This window comes from Rhea pennata, chromosome 17, assembly GCF_028389875.1.
Source record: "Rhea pennata isolate bPtePen1 chromosome 17, bPtePen1.pri, whole genome shotgun sequence".
Lineage (NCBI taxonomy): Eukaryota > Metazoa > Chordata > Aves > Rheiformes > Rheidae > Rhea > Rhea pennata.
Window position 1 is genome coordinate 10044151 of NC_084679.1, and position 25247 is coordinate 10069397.

Below are 25247 nucleotides of genomic sequence, written 5' to 3' on the forward strand. Positions count from 1 at the left end.
TTGATGCTGTTTAAATGAAAGCTCCAAATCACTTACAATATTTGATAAAACTCTGGTTTTGAGATTACACTGAAGCTTGTTTCTCAAGCAAAAGTTGGTTATTGATGAAAAATATGCATCTTTCTTCACACAGATTCAATGAACGTGAATCAATCAAATATGCTATGATTTTCTCTCTTGTAGCTCCACTGAAATTATAGTTCTTGAAGAATTTGGTTAGAAAAAAGCTTAGGCTATTCTCAAAAAAGAAGGGTATTTTTGTTTTCAGATGGTTCTACTATGCAATATATGATTCAGTGTGGAAAAAGTATTTGCAGTAAAGATGTAATCAATTTCCTCTCCAGTGTACATTTTGCATACAGTCTTTTTTCTCTTCCTATCTGAAGATCTCACCACATTAATGTACCTAAGTATGCATTTATGCTACTGTTGTGAAGACTGAGCTCATAAGAGCAAAAACAAAATAGAATTTAGTTGAAACATTAAAGAGACACTGGATTTATTCCCATCATTCCAGTTTTTCAAAAATGGGCTTTTTTGTAACATAAATGTCTGAAACATTACCCAAATTCCTACGAACAAGAAGCTAATCATACAAGTAGTTACATACATTTGCTTATGCATATTTTAAATAACATGAACAATATAGGTACAAGGAGAATCTTTATTATCAAGTTCAAAACATTGTACACTCTGAATGTCACAGCCCTTAAAACAAACATGGCCTTGAGTAAACTGTGACGCTTTAAGAACCAGTGCCCTTTTAATAAGATATGTAACCCGAACGCCTTCAAGATCATGAAGATGCTGATATTAAAATACATCGGGGGGTAGGGGGGAGAGAATATTAGTTTAATCCACTAATGGTTTTAATTTATTTGCTATTATTTAAGCAGAAAACATGATCCATGTCCTTAAAACTACACATTAGATTGAATTTCACCAGAAATTAAGAGAGCCGTATGTTCTCTCTCATTCACATACCACACATAGCAGTATTTATTCCATGATGTAGGAAACTAACACAATTGGGTTCTTCATAGGTCAAAGACTTAGTCATTTCCTGAAACCTGTTCCTATTCCTCACAATCTTTGTCCAACTTCTACCATCAACATCAGGTCTACCATCAACACAAGTTTACCTACTACTCTCCAGAACACTACTGAAGACAAACATGCTGCTTATGCACGTTTACCATTGATGGTGTTAGTCTATGAAACACGGCAACTATTAAAAAAAAACGCAAATTCAAACTAACAGATTAACTCACTGCAGTTAATAGAAAAATTACTTATCTCTTAACATAGAATTCATCTTGCTTAACCTTAGCTAGAATTAGAGACCTAATTTTATGACTGATAATCATCTAGGCTCCCCCTACAGTTCAATGAGGAATAGCTCCACAGATCTATCCTATCTACCACCAAGCATGTCCTAAATTCAGATGATGTACATTCTAGAAGTGCTGTCCCAGTGGGCAAAGCCAACCTAGTTGTCTATTCAGCTTCTACATAGATCTCACAACTGTTTATATTTTCTCTGAATCACTTAACTGGGACTACCTCCTGAAGAAAAGGATCTTCTATTATCAAGACTTCTTCCCAAGAAGATAAAAGATCTGTAAAGTAGCTATAACACTTCATATATTGACCACAAGGACTCAGACCAACAACCTTCAGAGTGCTAATTTATAACTTCTTGTTTATAGTTATTAATCACTTACACCAATCACTACATATAGAACTTTCCCTTTTAATGTTTTCTGTGTTACTCACATTATGGTGAAGCTAGTTACTAATATTTTAATCACTCAAAAAGCAGGACTTCTTTTCACTCGAATGGTGTACAGCTTCACAAGCTGGTGCAACCATTCAGCTGTGAGGTCTATTTATCTGTAATGTGATAATTTTAAATACAGATTTTGCAACTACCCAACTCTAATATACACAACATTATTCCTATTTCAAGCTGTACTTACTATCCTGTGACAACTTGCTATAGCACTATTATCTAGACACTCTTAAGGCTCTTCATAAAAACCAATACAAGCCCTAACAGTGCAGTTTTATCATTCCTAATATTAAGCATCTTGTAAGCGTATAACAAAGTTTTGAATAAATAAAACATTTTGCACACTGTACAAAATAAATAAATACATGAGCATTTATAATCTAAGAAGTTGTGTCATATGGTTTTTAAAGCCAGTGTCTTATCCTTTTACTACTCTGATACTGACTTCCTGTTTGAAACATCTAGGGTGGGGCTGCTTCCAAGTTCAATAACCAAAACACACACTGCAATATCTGAGGAGCTTAAAGAAAAAAACACATACCAATTACTGAGCTGAATCTGTTACATATCCCATCTCCCACTAGTTCCTTCTCTCATGGAAGAAAAGCTTTTCACTAGACAGAATGGGACTAATGCCAAAACTTAGCTCCTTCTACCCACAGTGGCTGCTACATGTTCTTCCATCCATTTCTATTCTTCATGTGTTTCATTTTGGAGCAGAACTGGAACAAGTGAGAGCATGCTGCAGCTGCCGTGAGGAAAGCAGCCAGCTTCTGGCAGCAGTTACATCTCACAGAGGGCTGTTTCTTCATAGAACCATTGAAAAACAACTGCCTACTCTGTCAGCACCCTCCATCCTCATTACACTCCTCAACCATGCTGCCTGAAGGCTCACCCCATCATGGGTTTTTCTTCCAGCACCTCTGGGATTATTCACCTTGTAGCTGTTTTACAGGCCGCTGTTAGTATATGTGTACATATACATAAAAATGCACAATGCTACCAGCAAACATCCTAATTACAACTCCAAAAAAAAAAAAAAAAAAAAAAAAAAAGAGAGATTGATTTGAAGTTTCAAAATGATCTTTTATCAGTGGCTTTGTGTTGCTGTGGTAACAAGATTCCAAGGGCATATCCAGAGATAAAAATCCCTTACTGCTTACAACCAGGATGGGGAAGGGAAAAACAATTCCAAGCAAACAAGACAACCTATAAAGATGCTTACTCTTTTTACTGAGTCTACATTTAGCTCAATCACAGACATTTCCCCAACATACTGACATTTATCAAGTTACAATGCAAATAGCTTAAACTTATTTTTAAGACTGCTGTAAGAAAAATAACACATTATTACTACATAGTTGCCTAGCAGTATCATAACGGACTGTTCCATTAATTGCCACAACTTCTCAGGGTGGGAGAAGGTGATTATGGGGTGTGATTTCTTTTTTTAAAAAATATATATAAAATCAAAAATCAACCCCTTCAGCTTCTTCAGAATAATTATTTCTGACTCCAGATGATCAAAATACAGGCAGCTACAGTGGATTATTCTGAGTTTTTTTGTTTTTGTTTTGTTTTCCAAAGAGCAACGATTGGAAAAAGGACAAAAAGAGCCAAAGAGTTTCAAATTTGAGGACATTCAGTAAAAGGTGTCAATTTTATAATACTGAATATACTTTTTGTCCCCAACTGTAAACATCTAAGGTTATTAGAAGTCTTTGTTACTTTGTTCCTTCCACTTTTACGTATGATTTTTTGAAGGTAAACAAACATGCTATTCATTAGAATTTTATTACTATTACCTTACAAAATCAGCATCTTCTCTTTGAAGGAAAAACAGATACTCAGATTTAAGGTGTACTTGCCTTGTTTTAATGGGCCTCAGTACATAAAAAGGCAATCTACTTCTTGCCTAAAAGTTTTCTTTTTGATTTATTAGCTTTCTCTAAAAGCACTTAATAACTGAACATTTCCTAGGCTTCTCAGTTACAAATTCAGGAAATACAATCCTTTTGCATCAGAAGAAAAATTCAGTGGTATTCAGTGATAAATCCAGGATTAATCTAGTTTGTCATTTCTGTACATTGCATCCTGACAACTTAAGGGTTCTCATCCATTCTGTCACAAGAAATAGTGAAGATGATATATATTAAATGTTTAAAGGAACAGTAAAATAAAAAACAAATAGTGACAATTAATAATTGATTTTTAATTTGTGAGAGTCACTATCCTTCTCCTTTTATAAGGTTGGGAGGAAGTGAGAGAGATGAGGAATATTCTTTTCTACTGCATCATGCATGACAAACTACAGAAAGAAGAGCACCTTAAGACATTTCTACCTCTTTCTTTATTAAAGGTTTATATTTATACATTTTAATTTCTATCACATAGAAAATTTAAATCTATGAAAAGAGAGAGCTACTCAAATATTAGATTCTTGGGAAAGAAAATCCCTCAGCCTTAAGACTCTGGTTGTTTTTCAAGCCTCAAACATTATAACTTTATGGACACAACCACGGGATACTTTTGCATGCCACTCAGTGGGACAAGAGTCAAATATGTTGTAATTCACACTTTTGAATTATCTATTAGTATGCTACAGACTGTCTCCATTGATTATTAAAAGCCAGCAGTATATGTTACCTTCTCAGTCATATGAAACATATGTAAGTATTAGCAAGCTTATAATGAAAGAAAAAGCTAAAACACTTAAATTCAAAACCGAGATACTTCAGAGAAAATTCAGACACTAGCAGTATACACTGTATTTCAAAAAAAAAAAAAAAAAAAAAAAAGTGAGAATTGGACCTTCTCTCATCCATCACAGAGCCATGAAATACACAATAAAGTTTTCAAAAGTGAAAGTGAGACAGGAGAAATATAGAGCAGCTATTCAAACAGTTATCCGATTGCTGAATTCTCCACCATTTGTATACAAAGTATCAAAATACTACCTGAAGTTATAAATTACAGGATGACCACAGATTAAACTCTTCTTTTTGTTGGGGTTAGGGGGAGGGAGGGAGGGAGCTATTTGTAGGTACTGAACAGTTGTCAGGTACTGACAACTTCTCTGCATTTTTTTTTTTCATTTCACGCTACGAAAAATGGCAGCAAAGGCAGGCTGAGCAACAGAGAACGTTAAAATAACTAGAAAGTAGATATGATCTATTTTGCAGTAGGATTAACCTAGTCCTGCCTGAAATTTCCTAACTGCACAGTATTTGAACATTTATTTTCTTTTATTGATTTTTGATTTGCCAGGATTCTAGTATCACTGGATAGATAATTGCTTTTGACTAAAAAAATAAGAACAGCTGTTTCTAGATCTTGTATCATGATCCCTTTGTAAAGCAACTGTCATACTTTACACACTCATCCTGAATTTATCCATATCCTTAGTCTCTTTTTATCTGTAGTTCACCCCCAAATCATCAAGTCCTGCCACGGTTTTGTTTTTAATGGAAGATGACTTGAGCATGATTTTTTTTCCAGAAATGAGGGGGGAGTGACATCTTATTTCTAAAACAGTGTCCTCTAAGTTTATCCCAAGCGCATAGCAAGGTGCCTAAATAATCAGTGCTGACTGGTTGATCATTACGATGACCATTAACATTACTTTGTCAGACCTCTGAAGATTGCCTCAGTTCTCTCAAATTTGGACTATAACTGCATTAGCCTCACCTTTACTATGTACTTTTTGCCATTTCCCCCATATTGTTTAATATCAGTCCTAACATTAGTGGTTTCCAGCACAATTATGCCAGTCTTTCACACCATGACAAAAGTGAATAATTATTCTTAAGTGGTTTTACTCTTTGGGAGTTTCTGATCTACCACAATTTATTGCCCTTCACACCATGAATTCTTAAGGCCCTTTAGTAATTACCTATAAGAGATTTGTTTTTATTAGTCTATTCAAATAATTCTTGTAGGTTTCAAAGACATAATCTTCTTTTTCAGAATTAGAAAAGTAAAATCTGATGGGACCTTCCAAAGCATTATAATTTTGAACTATTTAATATACACATGATTTCACAGTTTAACTCTTTATATCATTCCTACTACTTTGAACAGAAATATCTAGCCAAGGCAAATGGAGTTTGAGTCTGTTAAATGAATTAGAACCACCAAAAGCTTAGTCAATTTGTAACTTTGGATATGGTAGACCAAATGATAAGTTGTTTTGTCAGCACCTATTAAGACAAAATATGAAGAGAGCTGATTCTAGAACTATGCCTTAACATTAGTATTATAAAGATATCAGCTATTTCACCTGATATTCTGTATGAAGTTTGGTTAAAGAAGTCATAACTTCATTGTATTCTGATCAACCTTAGTTATTCCAGGAAACCTATCAGTTTTCCCAATTTCCTATGCCTTTTTATATGTATTTTTCTTTCTATACCTTTAGCTGTTTACCACTATGACTCCAAATCACCCTGTTTGTCTGCTCTGTTTTATGCCACTTCAGCTCAGGCTCCAGAAAACAGGCTTGTCAAACAGTCTCCTACATCTTACTGTTTTGTCTACTTTTTTGCCTTCCCACTTGTCTTTCTCCCCTCCCCCAATTTGGAGGTCTACTGGTGCCAATTACTTCCTCTGATGCCAATTACTTCCTTTAATACCATCCATGCAAAATTTAATGCTTAAGCAAACTTCACTTCTATGTTTAAAGGCTTTTTGGCTATCTCAAATAAGATCCCTATTCTGAAAGAACACATTGCTATACTAAGTTTCAATACCTTTCTTCTCTCAGTACAAGCTTAAGACAACTTCTGGGAGAATAAACTCCTGAGTAAAACTGAGAGAGTTTGGCAATACCTAAGACAACCTAAAGGCTCGGTGAATTAAAAGGAAGAGCATTTCTGCCTATTTTTTTTTTTTTTTTTTTTTTTTTTTTTTTTGTAGTTGTAGTAGGGGCTTTATCTGTGCCCAAACTGAAACAGTTCAAAGGCAACAAAGCTTGAAAATACAAACAGTAAATAAGTCCTCTAGCTACGTATTCCTATTCCCTTCTTTTGTCAGCACTAACATTCACATGGTTTTGAGTCAGTCACATCAACTGATTTCTAGTAAATTCACAATTTTTCAGCTAAAACAGTTTTCCAACACTTAACTCTGCAGCTGTGTAAGCACTAGCAGCAGCACAAGAAAGGAGGAAGGAATTACATGACCTGAGGCAGGGAAGGAAAGGCTACCCCTTTAGAAGCAGCACAGGCTTAGATCAGCATAAGTCAATCATGAAAACCACGGCTTAAGTTTCTAGCCCTGATTGTCCTGAAAACTAAACCTCCAAACATGAGCCAATAAAGTGCTGGCTTCCTCATTCTGTGCTTACGACTTCTCAGAGATGCAACAAGAAGCAACCAAGAAAAGTGAAGACAGGTCAGTTATGTAACCAATATCACTCCAGGTCCTCGGAAAAAAAAAGTAGCAGCAGCAAAGCAGGTTACACGATTACAGGAAGTACCTCCTCCTTTCCCTCAGAAGGGTGAGAAAGTGCTTCCAAAGGAGCTGTAAATGACAACAGTATAACCAAAACTGCCAATCAGATTTACTCTTTTGTCTAATAAAGTTCTAATTTTTTCTTCTATCCCAAGCACTTTTCCTAAAAGCAGTTTTACAAAATGTGAAAAAATATAAGAGCCACACAATTACTTTAGTTTTCAGGAATTAGCTTATTTCATTCTTTGATTCCACATGATTTACATCTTTAGAAAAAAATAGTTTGATGTTTAACTCTGAAAGGATGGAACATCAAACAAATAAACAGACAAACAAAAAAATCCATAAAACCCCAAAACATCCAAAAATCACTCATGCATACTCAGAAGCAGAGGGGTTCCCTAAACCTTCAGAAACATGAGTCCAACATAAGAAGTATCACAAAGCACCACAGAAAGCAAATTAATTGTTAGTGTTCATTCAGCCAAATAAATAAATAATCAGTAGCATTGTGAATCTCACCATTTCCCTTCAGTGTCACAGTTTATAGGGCGTTTTTTGCATGTTTAAAAGAAAAGACATGCCAACACTAAACCCTGTAAAACAGCAGATCTCAGTAAAATTGGGCAAATTCCAGGCTGATCAACTGAAGCAGTTTGGGGAGCAATGATTTTAAGTGCTCTAACCACTTCAGATTTAATTTAGGACATATCAGCAATATCTCATGGAGCAAATTACCTTAATATCCAACAAAAAACAAGGTACTGCAGTGACAGCTGCTAATTTTAAGGAAAACTGTAAAATGAAGTAATTATATATGATAAACTATAAGTCTAATTACAAGATGCTGGTACTTAAAACATACTCACAACATAGATGAATTACTTTTTACCATGCAACAGAAACTCTCATTTGCATTCTAATCACCACAGAGTATTTCACCATTTTATGAAAATTCTGTTAAAATACAGAAGAAGAACTTCCAAGAAAATATTTTATTTTCCCTTAATAGAATTACATTTTATGATTTTAGATAAACTATGCCACTGAAAGGCAATCAGTCCTAATGAGAAACACAGCAACCATTTTACAAGTCTTTCTTTCAACCAGCATGTAGATAGCCAACAGGACACTAAAAATGTCCCACCACAGCAGTCAGAGTGCAGACAGTTCTGGGTAAGAAACTCCTTCTACATTAGCAGACTTACCCAGTGACTAGAAACAGAATGGAAAGGGGTGGAGAGAGGAATGCTCTCTTTGAATCAGAAACCAACCTACTGCACAGTGATGGAGAATGAGAAATCTCATTTTGCCAGAGTATCCACCAATTTCTAATCAAATAACTCCATCTGAATTAACTAGAGAAACCATTACTTGGATCTAATTAATCTATTTGGTCAAAGCTATTATATATAAAATATATCGTATAATATAGTATATCATATATGATATATACTATTTCACATTTAATATTAACTTTGCATTACACACAGTAAAATTAGCTCTAAAATACACTTGCACAACCATACTTTTCATGTGCAAATCAAAACTGTTAATTTAAATATCATTAAAAACAGTTAATAAAATATGCTTTTCTTCAATGTCATTTGCAAAATTTCTAAAATACTTAGCTTTATGGAAATAAAAGTATGCTTTAAGCAAACAGAACAACATCCAACTCTGTTCATTAGCAGCGTGTGCTTGCAGCAATGAAGGCTTATCACATATTGGGCTGCATTAGTAAATATGTAGCTAACAAGTCAAGGAAAGAGATTACTTCTGTGAGGCCACATCTGGAATACTGTGCCCAGTTTTGTTCTCTCTCAGTACTGGAGCAAGTCCAGCAGAGAACCATTAAGATAGACAGGGGCTGGAGCATGACATACAACAACAACCATCACCCCCTAAGGAAATTGGAATGAATATATAGATAAAAATTTCACCATGCAGGTGGTTAAACACTAGAACACGTTGCCCAGAGAAACTGGAATCTTCATCCCTGAAGATTTTCAAAAAACTTGCATGAATAAGACCCTGAGCAGTGTGATCTAATTCTGAGGTCAGCCACACTTTGAGCAGCAGGCTGGACTACATAACCTCAAGATATCCCTTCCAGCCTACATTATTCTATGAGAAATATTTTTAATGACACCTTGCTGTGCAGTATTTAATAAATTGATCGGTGAATTCTCTTTTTAGAGCACAGTTGAAAGTTACGACAAAGAATCAACATATTAAAAAAATTATGACATTGGTGAAGTGCTAGTTTTCAACTGAAGCTGAACTGTACACATGTTCAGTTGGTAAGTGTTAACTCTCTTCCTACAGGCTGTATCTCCCCACTCATAAACAAGTAGCTCACTGAACTAAAAAAGCCTGATTTCCCACAAATACACATTTCTGTTCCCCTTGAGGGTATCAATAAACTCATCCCCTGAAACTGGGGCATCTATAATGTTTCCTTGGGGAAGTCTCTGACTTCTCACATTTGACCTCTTGATATAGTCTCTTCCTTAGTGGACAAGTTCAAAGGTTCTCTGCGCTCTACCAAAATACCTTTTTTAAAGAAACTTGCAGGAATTTTGCATATTTAAGACCTCTACCATCTGTCAAATTTGACTGAAGGCAGGCAGTAGGTTCAAGAGCCATATGTAGGGGTACAGGAGACAGACTAACACAACCACATATGGATAATGTGAACACGTAAGCCATATTTCCATAATAAATCATGCTAAAAAAACCCTCAAGTTATCTTTATCTGTTTCTGTGGGCTGGACCATACTATGTTAAGAAAATGCATATTTATTTATGAAATGCAAGTGTCCCTAAGCTGCACTCTTCAACTCTTAAGCTAGTATCCCATTACTTTGGGCAGACACGAAAAGATGCTATGGCTCATCTCCCATAAATCTTAAAGACAGCCCTAATATGCACAGAGAGAAGTAGCTGCTGCCCCTTCCCCAATGCTGGCTTAACAGCTTGCTGACCACCTGTTGCATCACTGGGAATAGATGAAGAGCAGCTCTAATTGCTCCTTTTTTTCCTCTCCACATCAGGTTAAGGAAATGCTAGAAATCTGAGTGACTTAATTGAAGGGAAGAGCTTACACTGTGTCTCTCTTACCCTGAGAGACGCTGATAACCAGCTACCAATTACATTCCTTAACTTTCTGCTCTGATCTTTGCACTAGCTAGAATGCATTACAGTTGGGTAACTTGTGTCAGCTCCCCATTTTCCATAATATACACACTAGAACACGTTAATTAAAAGGTATCAACACCCATATCCAACCTGTGCTCCATAAAAGCACATATAAGCAAGCACAGGTATCTCTAAACTTGCTCTATCACAGAACATTCACTCCAGATCAGTGGAATACTTAACAGAAAGAGTTACAAGTTGCTTCTGTTCTTTACCACCAAGCAAACAGTCTCCAGATCACCGAATCACCAATTTGACCCTTATAAACAGACACAACTAGTCTCCATACTACCTTTTTGTCTAACTTCAGGCAGTCTTAAGAGAACACATCATGCAGTCATTAACTCAATCAGTGCTATTTTCATCTTTTAATATAAGTGCCTGTATCTTACAGGGCAATCTCTCACTAATCTTTGCCTTTTTAGTCTCTTTGCAAATATAATTCTCAATTTTCATATAAAATGTTCACTCCTCTAAAAGGAACTTCTATGAGAGATCAGAAAAGAACAGAACTTTGAAAAAACTACTGCCAAATGTTTTAATTATTCCTTTGCAATATGGCATTAACGTTCACCTACTGACTAGCTTAATTTTTAAACATAACTCTTCTACAGAACATCATCAACTCAAAGATGTCTGTCTAACAGCATAGTATAATTGAAGCCAAGAAATACAGGATTTGAGCTTCAAGACTGTCTTCTTCCAAATGCATTCATCTTTATTATTTACTTGCAATATTTGCAGCAGTGATACCTCACATGTGCATATGTGTGATGATAAAGGGCTACCAAAAAATGGAAGACATGACAGAACAGCCTTATCATATTCACATTATTTTTTTCCTTTCAAAAATATGTTTTTTCTAAACTGTCAAATGATAATCCTTGTCAAATTACCACTGACTGAATAGATCAAGGACAATTCATATCAAAAATGTAAGTCTCAACACAGTCATATTTTCACCAGTGTTTGTGTGCATTTAGAGTACAGTCTGTTAATAGGTTATAAACAGCACTGCCAAAGGTGGAGGGGCAGGAAGAAGAGGAGAAACAGACTTGAAAAGAGAAAATCTCAAAACCTTGCATCTGCAAGTTAGTTGCGAAACTTTCAGATTTAGTCTGAAAGTCAGTTCTAAGTGACTCTCAAGTTAATAGTCCCTTATATCACTGAAAAATAGAGAATATCATTACATAAAGAACTTCACACAAAAATTCCTCAAAACAACCCTTAAGCAAAAGAGAAAGAAAATGAGAAATAGACACAGTATTTGCATGTACTTGGATAAAATAATTCAGAGTAACAAACATGACTGTATAATTCAATAACGGCTCAAAGCTGCTAGAATATCTTGCAGTCCTAGAAACTGTTGAAGATCTTAAATAAAATTTGATTTGCGCTGTGGTCACTTTCACATGCAAAAGGAATGAAAGCAAGAAATAGGTTAGAATAGGATATTGACATAAATATCCACTTATTAGTTATTTCACCACCACCAACACCCCTCAGCAACAAAAGCTCTAAGATGCAAGCTTATATCAAATGAACATTTTTGGCAGAGGACATTCCTGGAGGACATTATTATTGTGGTTTCCTTGAGAGTATGCCTCTCTCATATGAATCTGAGAAAGTGCAGCCACAACATAGCAGTAAACATTCTGCTCAGATAAATAGATTTTGAGTAATATAACTTAAGTTAAAAGTGACTGTAACAGAGAAAATTGTTAAATGCCTTTAAGGGCTTTCAAAATTCAGATGAGAGAATGTTCATGTACAGTATAATCCAATATTTTCCTCTATTTCTTGTGCTATTGTTTTATGTTCTAATCAATATTTCTCAAACATTCTATTCTCTCTGCGGCCAAGTCCAAATGGAAGACTGGCTGTAACAACGCTATTCTAAGAACACTTCATTTGCCCTTTTATTCAGTGACACAATTAAAAAGAATGTATTTTGTTTTCTACTCCCAAATTCAAAAATACAGAAATAGAGGTGAAGAAAAATATAGACAAGAGTGAAGGGTTTCAAGAGTTAAGTTACTTGATTTTCATATCACAAGCCTCATGTCAGAGTAACTAAAACCTCTGAAGTTGTATGCATTAGCTGGGGGTCTACAAAACAAAAACACCAAAGCTTGCTTTGTTTTGCCTTCATTAAAGCGTACAGATTTAAATGGATTTTGCAGCTGCAGGAAATATCTCCATTTTCACCCTCATAGCTTGCCCTCTAATCACCTCACAAGGGAGAGGCTTCTGCAGATCCTCACTGCATTACCAATCAAAGCAAGACATGAAACATTTAGTATTAATCCGCATAACCTATAACTCCATTGATTGACAAGTAATCTTATTTAATCATAGCAGCTCATATGCTGTGCACTACAGAACATTACATTTGCTATGGCATTTAGCTAGAACATGTGCAATCCAACACTTACAAGTATACAACACAAACTGAGACTTTGTTCCCTGTCATTGCACATCCAAGGCAGAGGAGCAACAATTAATTAAGAACATACCATATCAAATTTAGTGTTTCACATTAATAACTTTAGAGAGGAAAAAACTCAGGAGCCAAATGTGCACTTCAACCAACCTAGAGATTTTTTTTTCTTTTTTTTCTGGGGGGAGGCATGTGTGGGGGAGATGCATTTGATTTTTTTTCTTAATAACTGTACAGCATTCATATCAGACCAAAAAAAAAAAAAAAAAAAAACTTTTAAGTAAAAGATAACATTATATAGCCAGTCTTGGAGAAAAAAACTTAAGTAACAGAACTTAATAACACACCATCTGGAGGGGAAGAAAGCGTCCATATTTTCCCTATATCTGCTCACTAACCTAGTGATGCCAAAAAAGGGCATCAACTGCCATCACGTTGCTTCTTGTAATCTTAGGTGAAATATTTTAACTTTAATACAATATATGCTTGGATGCTGTGAAGAACCTTCACTGAGAAGCATATTAGTCTAAAAAAGATGAAACGTCAGAGAAAGAACATTACCACTGATACAGCTTTCATCAAGTCATAATCTATAATCTGTAAACCTCATTTAGTACTTCTGGTCCAATTTGAACGTGCTGAAGAAACAGAAGCAGTGTTGGAAGAAAGTTGATAAAACAACAAAAATAGTTTTAATTTGAATCCCTTATTTCAAAAATAAGCCACTTCATCCTGTTTTGCTAGTGGGGAAAATAGAATTAGAAATTGTAACTAAGGTCACACAGCATGTCACTCTTATAGTCCAGTCACTAAATTGACCATCTCACAGCATCATCTCAACTCAACCCACCACACAGAGACTGCTAAAAGAAAAGCCATCTCACACACTAAATCTAGTTAGCTTACATTTTTGCTATTACACAGTTCATTTGTTTAGCTTTTAAAGACTGATATTAACCAAAGCAAACACATACTACTGCTTTTTAGTGAGGCTTACCACAAATCTGCATGACATAATATAATCCAGAACTGGAAGAGCTCAATAGAACTGTACATATGTTCACCTGCATATATGTTAATTTAGACAATAATGTGGCAGGCTGTGCAACACAGACAACACATCCAAAGAAAAGGCAGATGGGGCAGCAATGCGTATGCACAGATTCACTTTTTTTGTTTATCAACTATGACCTTAGGAACATGCAGCACAGGCACAAAGAGAAATACAGAGCTGTTAGCATGATGTTATAACCTTTTTCCCTTTCTCAATATCTGTAATATGGCAATACGGAGAGGAAAAAAAGAAAGTGAGAAAGCAACCCGAGCGACAGGAGCAAAAACATATTTAAAAACAACGAGCACCCGACAGAAAGGAAACGAGGCGCGCAGCTGCACCCCACGGTGCAGGAATTTTGGCGGGGGGGGGGGCGGGGGGGAGAGACGACGGCCGCCGGGGAAGGGCCGGGCGATGCCGGAGGGACAACCTCGGCAGCACGAAGGGAAAAGCGGGGAGGAGGGAAGAGGCCAGGGGACGCCGCAGCGCCGGCTTCCCCTTCCCCGAGGGCCAGGCAGGGGCCGCCGCCCCCCGCAAGGCCGGGCCGGAGCCGGCGGCCGAGCCGCGGGCAGGGCGGCGGGGAGGAGGGAGGAGGCAGGCAGGGAGGGAACCGCGCAGGGCAAGGGCGCTGGCCCGGCGGGGCGCGGCGGCCGGCACTCACCACACCATGCCGTAGGCCCCCTCGCCGATGTAGGAGAGGTTGGTGTAGCGCGGCCCCACGTCGAACACTTGGCCCCGCACCATCTCCGGGCCGCCGGCGTTGGCAGCGCCGCCCGCAGCCCCGGCCCCCGACACCGCCGCCATGTTGTCCGTGCCGGGAACCGCGGTGACTGCGCGCGCGGGGGGGGAAGGGGAGGAAGGCGGGGTGAGGAGGAAAGAGGAGGGCGAGGAAAGAGATGCGGGGTGAGGGGGGAGAAAAAAGAGGCGTCGCCGGCCCCGCCGCGCCCCGCCGCGCCCCGCAGCTCCGGCCGGCTCCGAGCCCCCGTCAGCGCCGCCGCCGTGAGGAGACGCCGCCGAGCGCGCGCGCACCCACAGGGCCCGGCGGGGGGGGAGCGGGGGGGGCGGCTCGCGCGCACGGCGCGCGGGGGCGGGGCCAGGAGGCGCCGTGGGGGCGGGGCAGGAGGCGGGGCCGGGGGGACTGCGGTAACGGCGGCCGCCGCAGCGGCGGGGGGGGGGGGGGGGGAAGGGGCGGGGTCACGTGGTGGGCGTGGCCGCTCTGCGGGAGCCGCGCGGCCGCCCGGCGCCATTAGAGGCGTCAGGTGGCGGCGGCCGGGAAATGGTGTCGGGGCGGCGGCCGGGAAATGGTGTCGGGGCGGCGGCGGCCCCCGGCCGGCCTGGGCCCCGCGCAGAGCGGCCGGGCCCGAGCCCGCTGCAGCCGGGGAGGTGCCCGTGTGCTGGAGGGCAGGCCGGGGGCCCGGCGGGCCGCGCTCCGCTCGCGGCTGTGCCGCGGCCCGCCGGTGTCGTGCAGGGCAGGGTTAATACTGTAGCAGAGAGCTGGGTTATTGGCGTGAGGGCAGGTTTATTTCAGACACTTTCTAACTTTTCAGGGCTTATTTTTGCAACTTCTAATTAGTATATGGTTTTTATGTGTAATTATGTTACTTATTTCCCATATGAATGTAAATAAGCTGGAGGTTTGGAACAGGAGGTGAAGATTTAGATGTGTATTTCTGTCAGGCCCCAGTTGCTTGCAGCAGTGTCCGTTCCTCCTGTTTTCCTCCAAGGCGCTCTTTTCCTGCAATGATCTGTAGGTTTACCAGAAGTTGTACATAAGAGTCTCCCGAAAATTTTTTGCAATTCTCTAAACATCGTACCTACTTTCTGAGGTTTTTAAAGGCAAAAAATTGCAGCTGCCTTATCTGAAACCCTGCTGCTACTTAATTTTTCACAGCTCTTACTGCTGTTTCGGAGAGGTGCTGTCTCTCCTGTGCCTTTGAAAATGTGTTAATCACACGCAGATCTTGTATCTCAGCACACAAGTGAGTTTGTCCATGCTCACACCCATCCTAGCCTGTTGAAAGATCTGGGGTGAAATCATCCGATTACCCACTGACTCATGCTTTTCTTAAAAGTTGCTACTAGTAATTCTGTGTTCTTTAGCCAGAAGCTGTTCTGTGACAATAAAGTTCCTCTCAGGTTCTCGCTGGTTGTACTCTGCCCTCTTTCTTCTCAACATTTTTCTCAGCTCTGCCGCTGCTCTCTTTAGCTTTCTGTTGACATTTCTATATTGACATTTCTACCGACCATGCTGCTTCATGTCTCTCTTTGCCTTTCGGGCGTCCCTGCCCATGCACTCCCTGTCTTCCTTCTCCCAGCCGCTGGAGTCCAGCTGCCAGACAAACTGCCGGAGGGCCGGAGGGCCATTTCTTCCATCCCACCCTCTTGCTGCTTGCTGCAAACAAGCTTCCATCACCCTGACTGAATGACTGCAATTTTCTGTAGCTGGTTCCAATATTCTATGACCTCCTGATTACAAATTATTAACCTCCCAATTATTACAAATATTATTACAAATTATTATCCCCCAAAGCGCTGAGCTTGCTGTTTGAACAGAAGTCAAAAGGGAAGAGTTACCAATTTAAATTGCACAGTAGTTTAGTCTAACGGCAGCCTAAGGACCCTCCTTTGGCACAGACTTACCCAGCTGGCATCAGGGTTTCAGATGCAGCCCCAGCATGTTCGGTGGAGTGAGAGCTGTCCTGAATGACCAGCATAATCTAATGAAAAAAAATTCCTCCCTGTATTTATCAGACACTCAATCATATGGCTTATTTTTTGTAATACGATGTGAGATGATTAAAATTGCTTTTTTATGTATTTATTTTTCTTTCTATAAAATACTCTTCTGTAATGTGTTTTTCTTCAGTTTAGAAACTCAGCATTATTTTTCTCAGAAATTTCAGACAGCAGTAGATGTGAATAAATGTTTAAATTTTCTGAAACTGTGTAAGTAAAATATGATTTAAAAGGTTCTCTTAATTCTAAAAATGAAATTATGCTTGCAGTTCTGATTACATACATAAATAAATCTGTCATCAGCAAATGCAAAACAAATGATTATAGAGAATCTAGCTTAAACACAACCTGTTGTAGCAAAATTTAATTAAAAACTGGTGTATATCTAGATTATTTTCCACCTTCACCAGGATGTGTCAGATCAAAAAGGAAACCAACCAGGCAGACCAGGAAATTGTGGAAACACTGTCAACTCCTTTGAGTGCTATGTTCAAATATATGTCTAATGCAATTAAACCCAAATAAGCGGTCAAAAGGCTATGGCATGCTTTGCCAACAGTTCCTCTTGTGACAGAACATAGTTGTATGCATTTCAAGGTAGCGATACCTTGAAGGTTATTGAGTTCGACAGATAGACCAGATAGAAATGGTATCAAATGCTTTTCAGCCTTTATAAATAACTATAATTATCTACACTTTATGTTGGGCCTTTCCCTCACACATTAACAAGGTGACATAAAAGTCTTGGTTCTGCAAGGAATCTAAATATGTTTTAAGCAAATGATTAATTCCATGATCAGAATAAAGGGTTATGTTGGGAGGAGAGGTCATACTCACTACGAAATAATTGCAGATAACAAAAAGCAGGTGAAAAAAATGTCTCCGTTCTTCAAACAGAAATAAAACCACTGTTAAGAAGAGCTGTCCAAACAGCAGTGCAGTACCTTCGCTTTGAAAGCTATCTTAGGAAACAGCTAAGCCATACAATAGGTCAGTTTAAATATGCAATGGTTTGGACTATCTCCATCTTGGTATCAAGTTCAGGAGTCAAATGGATGAGTTCATCCTACAATCAGGGTCTAGAGAGTCTCTGTACTGTTACAAATACTACTCTAAGTGTTAACTTTGTAAATACATCTGTTGAAAGGTAAATATCATACTAGGAAAGACCCTATGAGTCCTGGAAACAGCATTATTAGGCATAGGCAAAGAACAGGACCAATACATAGCTGCCCCAAAGTGTCACTCTTCACTAAGGATGTGAGTTTTTTCTTTTTTGGGGGGGCTAATTTAGAACTAAAGCTACATCTCCTATCATCATCATCACTGTAATCATCGTATTATTTGTAGGGGAGCATTTAAGACAGCTTTCTTGGGAGCTGCCATAGGATTATGGCATTCACTTTCAGAGTACCCCAGAATGACCCTGAACCTCCTCATCCTCCAAACAAAATGTAAATATTATGTATGTAAAATGATCTTCTCGGCATTATTTTAAAAAGACCTCAAGCCCCTGTGTTGGGGGGGGAAGACACAGAGAACTATAAGGCCTGGAAGATGTTTTATGAAGGCATATTTTAACTTCTATTTCACCCAGGAACCATGGTGATGAATGTGACAAAAACTTAAATTACTTAGATATGAGAGCTCTGATCCACAGGGAACCATCCTAAGAGTCATAAAAAGCATCAGCTACTAATAATTTCTAGTCACTACTAAGCTGGGCTTGATTTAACTGGTGACATATAGCTGAAAATCCCTTGTGACTGATTTCATTTAAATGTTGGCCACTGCATTGACAGTGTAAAGTGACCTCAGTATAAATGAGAATCTGTAATCTTGTGCTGTTGGGAAGATAAAAACATCCTCCCACCCAAATTGCTGGCCAGTTGATGACAAAACTAACTTACTTTTTCCTTATGTTTTTCCTTCCCTATCCCCCCCCCGCCCCCCGCCATTTTTTTGCATCCAGCATTTTGACTGACTTTGCAGGAACCTGCAATGGCTTTCTTATACGTTTTGGAATTACAACTTGTAAACAGATTGGTATTTTTGTTTTCTGCATGCCAAGAGGAGCACAAAAGATTATTAATTGCAGAACTATACTATCAGTACCAGCCTTGATCTTGCACTGGATATCATTCTATGGCTGTCGCACTCAGTCACCGTTGTAGAAGTCTTGTGTCATATCATTGCTAAATTTACTGTTCACAAATATGACATTACAGCTTGAAAGCTTAGTTGTGATTTCAAGTCATTTCTGTTCCTTAGTTTTGTACACATAACTTAAAATTATATTCTGAATATTTAAAAAGGGATTAATTTTACAGCAAACTTAAAAATTTATTATATATTTCCAACAATTTTAATTAATATACAGATATTTGCTGCTGTCTGTATAAAATTAACTTGCTTTTATTTCTCAGCTGCAGTAGCAGCAGTATCTGGGCACTGTCCTGCACTTCAGTAATGGAAATTTCCCAGCCTCAAAGTACACACTGTCTCAGTCAGCTGCAATACAACTCTGAGTAATTTCAGTATTGTTGCGTGCTTTACTTGTCTTTCGTTATCTGGAGCTCCTATCTTCTGAAAGCCAACTTCTCTTTGGGACCTTGCTTCATCTTGCCCTAGAGTTAAAATTCAGCAAACAATGTAGATGATAAAAGAGTTGAACCATGCAGATAAGAAGTTATTTTACAGAATTGAAATGTATACAGTGTTACAGGGACTTGTGAGGATGTCACTGAAAACCTGTTACATGACCGTTGTTCTCTTGTGCTGAAGCTTTACACACTGAAATGCTATTAAATCTTAAAAAAAATAAGATTTATATAGTGTATAATAATTTATTTATTGATGTATTTCTGCATATGATTGATTGCTAGAGAGATACAAGAACATACAAGAAAGGAGATAAAATTATTACAAAAAACTCACAAGTCTAATGATTTAGAAATAGTGAAATATGCAATCTGTTTCCCCACTAGTTCTCATTTCAGCTGTAGACAGGACAAGTCATGCCTCCAACAAAGGCAGAAGTCAAAGAAAATAGAAATAAGATTAGTAGAATTTTAGGTTGTCCAGATATTGCAGTAACTCAATTTTTAATATTATCTGTTTACGGCTAAAAAATTAACGAGTACCTCTGATGAAGAGGTTGGCTGATGTGAGGGCAGAGGAGAACGGATGAAGCAGGAAAGAACAAAAGAGTATGGGGGAAAATAATGTTAAATAAAAATAATTAGGTAATAGGAATGAGCTAGAGGAATAGAAGTGTTATAGCTGGAGGGGTAACATAAGTAGAGATTCAAGGAAAGATCTCCAGTGACCTGTTTCAGGAAGTTCAATATTGAACCTCATATCTGGGAAACTACGGAGGTGGTGGGTGTCCTGACTGCTTGACCTGGCTGGTTCTTTCATGGATGGATCTTCAGGCTGCTCTCAGCAAATTACTGGCGGCATAATCCAAAGCATCAGTCATTCTGCTACCCAAACCCAACCGCATCTGGCTTTGTGCGAGCAGGGCACTTACCAGACACAGAAGCCCCGTCATGGGGGAATGGTGCCAGACCTTCTAAAAAGAACTTATGAAGGTTTGCTTTCAAGTGACGTTGCCGCCTAGGGTGATGTTCATCACAAAGAAACGTATAGTTAATGATTTTGTGACGGCACAGGTACGCTTCCTTCTTGTCTGCTATTTTCATGCTTAGTCTAAGCGATGGGCACCGGCCAAAGATAAATGAGTGGTGGGCAACAGTGCGCTGGTGGCATTCTGCGCTTTCCACAGAAAAGTCCTCAGGGTTCAGAACTAATCTGACACTGATACGACGTCACGTGGCAACCGCTTGGTAGGCTTTACGAAGCGATTTGGAGGCCTTAGCACTGTTACTCTGAATATAAGGTTACACACGTGAAAGCCGGCTGTCATACTTAGCTTTCCTGCTGGTAGCCTTAGCAGCCAGCAGGACTTGATGGGAAACGGGACTGCATTTCTCCTTGCTGGTCAGATCCAGGCCTTGTTGATCCCGAAGGACTGAACTGTAGAGAGGCACCTCCAGATCCACAGCTGAGACATGTTGCCTAAGTCACTGCAGGGAAATCCGTAGCTCTGCTCCCTAAGCTGCACCTATCCTGTGGAAGGGGAGGTATCAGTCTCTTCTCCTGGCACTTTGTTAACCCACGGGGCTGAGAGGCCAGAACATGCACACTGCATTTTTTTTATAAAGATATTTATAAACAAGACTTCAGTTGCTACAGTCTGAAATTGGTGAATCAACATTCATTTTTAAAGCAACCATTTCTTTGCAATTTTGCATAGCTGTAGCAGAAAGGAGCTATACAGACCAGAGAGATTTCCTTGAGGAAGTGGTGTCACAGTATTTTGAAAAAAAGCTCCTGGAATCTGTGTTGCGTTACATGGGTAATGCAATACATCTGAACGCTTCCTGTTTATCATGAGAGACAGAGTTTTCACCACGTTGTAAAACCTTCAAGCATTTGTTAATAAATACTCCCAGGGAAAAACAATATTCAAATATACAAACCCCTGTGGCATCTATCGTTATAAACAAAACAAGGGTTTTCATGGTATATATCAGGGGATTATTTGTGCAAGGCGAGCAGATTTTGAGGCTTTATCCAATTCTCACTGAAGTCCATGTCACATCTCTCATTACCTTCAGAGGGATTAGAATTGGACCCTTGGCATGTGATATTTTATATGTAAATAGCAAGATGTGTGAATGAACAAATGTGATTTTTATTATCAGTGTTTGTCATTTTTGTAAACAATGTTGGTATACAGAGAATGAACATCTGCAGAAATACAGGGCAGAACCTTATATGAAAAGGGCAAAAGTAAGATTTGCTTCTATCAACAATAATCTGCAAGTGCTGAGGTACCTAATAAAATACAGGATTTGTGCAGATGTTGCGAACAGTTGCTCTGTGGCCTTTCTCACTTGACAGCTCTGGTGTCTCAATTGATTCTTCTGGCTAAATTAACCCAGTCCGAACCAGCAGATCAGCAGTGCACAAGGGTGCACATTTTTCACCCACACCAGCAATGGGTACACTGCAGCTTGCCCCAGTGACAGATAAAATCTTTGACAAGGAAATACAAATTACTAAGACTGATTCGGGATGTTCTTGTGCTCATGGTTAGGACTCAGGCTGCAACTGATGGGCACAAAGGGGCTGGGGTAAGGAAGGAAATTCAAGATTTCTACCAGTTCTATAGGGAATAAGCATTTTATTAGGAAACTATACAAGTACAGTGCAAAAGAGAGCTCTTGCCTCAGAGAGCTTCACCAGCAAAGGAGGCTTCTTAAGTTCAGGAGGCTTATTTAATTTTCGGGGACAAATAGGAGCATTTGAACTGTACTGGAGGGTTTCATTTGGTAATGCTGCTGTATGGAAATTCAAGATGAGTAGTAACTGTGTACAATTCCTGCTCCTTTAAATGGCTAAAACACCGTATATAGCAAAATTTAAAATGTTATCAGCTAGATTAGGGCAGAGACTGAACTTTAGAACGATGGTCTCTCCAGGCACCAGCACCAGCTAAAATTATGAAGGCATTCATAACTTTTTGATTTTTGAAAGTTTTAACATTAGGAGAGTTATCCAGCTCACACTAACTTTGTTTTACCTGATGTATAGTGGTTACTACTCCAGGTTTGCAGAAGCTAATGATAAGAGATGCCTTTTCTAAGTGCAGGGCATTCATTGTAATCCAGTGCTACATCCATCTGATGGCATTACTGAGGCTCTGGGTCTCACACAAAATTATTGCGGTGGTTCGTTAGTGTCCTGCATCTCAATGAACTTTTCAGTAGGGTGTCACAGTTCCCGTGGACATCAGGAAAGCCAAAACTGATTCCCTGTCCTGGAAAATGTTTTACAGAAAAGTATTTTTGACCGTTGCAATTATGGATGCTTAGAAAAAACGAGAGAGAGAGAGAGAGAGAGAGAGAGAGAGAGAGAGAGAGAGAGAGAGAGAGAGAGAGAGAGAGAGAGAGAGAGAGAGAGAGAGAGAGAGAGAGAGAGAGAGAGAGAGAGAGAGAGAGAGAGAGAGAGAGAGAGAGAGAGAGAGAAGGCTGCTCTTCCTGAAGGATGTGGCATAATATCTGGAGGATGATGCTCTGCAATCACGTTTTACAGCTGCCATTAATGGAGGTAGAGCAAGATGAAGAGACCTGTTGTCTGCCAAACGGTAAGCACAGGAGAGCGGGCAGCAGACATCCAGCAACTTAGGCCTGGGCCTCACGCACCAGGCCATGGCGTGGAAATGTGTGTGGACATTTAATTGCAATTCAACTACAAATTGCTTGGATTTATGGGTCTGGAATGTGCCTATGCCGCAGTAAGAAACGAGTGTTTATTAGCACGGTGACTGTGCCGGTGTTTCCTCGGGGAGGTCAAGTGCACCCTTCTGCAGAGAACGGATTAACCGGGGGCAGTGTACCACTCTCAGGCCCCCACTTACTTTTGCAACGTGCAGATGGATAAATGCCAATACGCGAGATAAACTTCCAGCATGAACTCTGAACAGCTTTTACTGCCTCTTATCTCAGAAAATAAAAACGCAGCGGCTATCCCCTTATCAAATCCTAATTTGCAGAAATACAGACCTACATTAGGGAGATAAACAGGACTCCTCCTTCAGGGACTGCTACACAAATACCTTAGAAAAGCTCTTCAAGAACAAGATTAGCAAGATGAGGCTATGGCCCTGTATCGGGCGTTTTTCAAGTGCTCCTTGCAGCAGCCTGGGCATCTGAACGCTTCCTCTTTCCTCCGTGGTTCCTCTCGCGCTGCTCTTACCCGTGACAACGTCCTCGTGGGCTCCAGCGGGCCCCGGGCTGCTCCCCGCCTTCCCCGCAGCGAGGGCTGCCGCTGCCGGCCCGCCTGCCCCCGGCCGCCCGCGAGGGGAAGCAGCCGGGGCGCAGGAGAGCAGCGAGGCACCCCCAGCCCCCCCAAACGTCCAGCGAGAACGTGCCCCCCGCCCGGGTTTCTGCACTCGCTCGTTGCGGTTCCAGTCTCCGTTCTCAGCGTCCGACTCTCCTCCCGTCCTGGGCTGGTACTTCGCGATTTCTTCCAGTTTTTTGAGCTGAGGGAGCCGGTTAAAGGGGCCAGAGAAGCACTGGCCGTGTGCGAAGCAAGCAGGGCTGGGAGCAGCACTGGCCCTGGTGATAGCAACCGTCCGTTAGCCTGGTCCAGCTGCGCATAAGATCACTCCCTAATTCTCATCTCATCTGGGGAACAGCGACATTGGCCTGTGCTGCTGAGATGCCTTCAGACAGCTCTGGTACCTTCTCCAGCCTCTCTTCACTCTTCTCCGTTCCGGCAAAAATACAGGAGAAGAAGCTGTACTGGGGGCAGCCCGCTAACGACTTCCTTACCCTTCCTTACCCGCTCCTGCCTGCTCGTGGTCTTTTCCCCCTCCTCTTTCTGCCTCCCAGCCCACCCCAAATCTTACTGTTGTTATTCCACGCTCCTGATTTCCTTGTCCTACCAACTTCCATGCAGCCGTTGGCATCTAGGAACGCACCCCTGGTCCAGGGTCTCCTTCCCTGCGAACACGCGCTGCGCTGCCAAGACGCCCAAGCGCAGGCCCCCTCGCAGGACACGCGTTCAAAAAGGGGGCATTACACAACCCACGAGACACGAGCTCTGCTCGCCAAAGCAACCGCCGGTATCCTGTTTCTGCCGCCCTACCTCTCGGGGCTTGTTTCTCTGTACCGGTATCTTAGAACCAGGACCAAATCATTTTTACGTGTGCCTAAAGCTAAAGCCTCTGATGGGGTGGGCTTTTCTGTACAGCTCTAGCAGTGGGCAGAAGCAGCATCATCTGCTGTGATGGACAGAAATATCTTGGTGTGTTTGTTTCGTGATGTGCTATGAGTGTTTATACCACTGGATTACTAAAACAACCACACATAAGCTTATCAGATGGAATCCCTTGCTGAGCATCATTCATCACCCTATTCTTATTCCACTTACACTGGGAAGTCGTACATTATCTTATGAATCAAGGCACAAGAAACAAATGTCTTTTATACTTACACTTTTTTTGAAATATAGAAACATTCATATTCTCTATTTCTGTCTTTCATAAAAGGCAAGCTGTGTCTTCTTACCATCAAGTAAAAAGTAAACAAACGTAATTTCATCAGTTCTGTCTTTGGCCGATTTGCATCAGCAAGAATAAAAGACAAAGGCAAAGGCAGAAGGGAAAACAGCAGCTTTGTGCTAAAAGTTTGAATGCACAAAATACTTCTTTCTCCAGCTGTCAAACATTAAAAAACGCTATGCATACCAGTAATAATAAAAGTGTCAAACAGTTGACCACAATGGGAATCACAGTGCTTCATTAAAAGCTCTAAAGCAGAGCAGAAAACTCTCAGCCATTTGTTAAACAGAACTGAACGCCAAGATACTTGCAAACCTGTCGGAAGATGCTTTCGCCTAGTCTGGTTGGTCAGATAAATATCTCGTCGCTGAGCTGAGTCCAGCCTGGGAACTTGCAGCGTTTCAGCAGCGACAGCTGGAGATGTCATTCGCTTTGCCGA

General features: G+C 40.2%; 1 protein-coding gene across 1 annotated transcript in view; it reads right to left on the reverse strand.

The window, feature by feature from the left end:
• MAPK1 (mitogen-activated protein kinase 1) overlaps nt 1-14935 on the reverse strand; it is a 38554-nt gene extending 23619 nt beyond the window's left edge. The window contains exon 1 of the mRNA XM_062590512.1: nt 14600-14935. Within this exon, the coding sequence (XP_062446496.1) occupies nt 14600-14742 (143 nt within the window). The 5' untranslated portion in view covers nt 14743-14935. The remainder of the gene's footprint in view (nt 1-14599) is intronic.
• Nucleotides 14936-25247: the final 10312 nt, after the last annotated feature.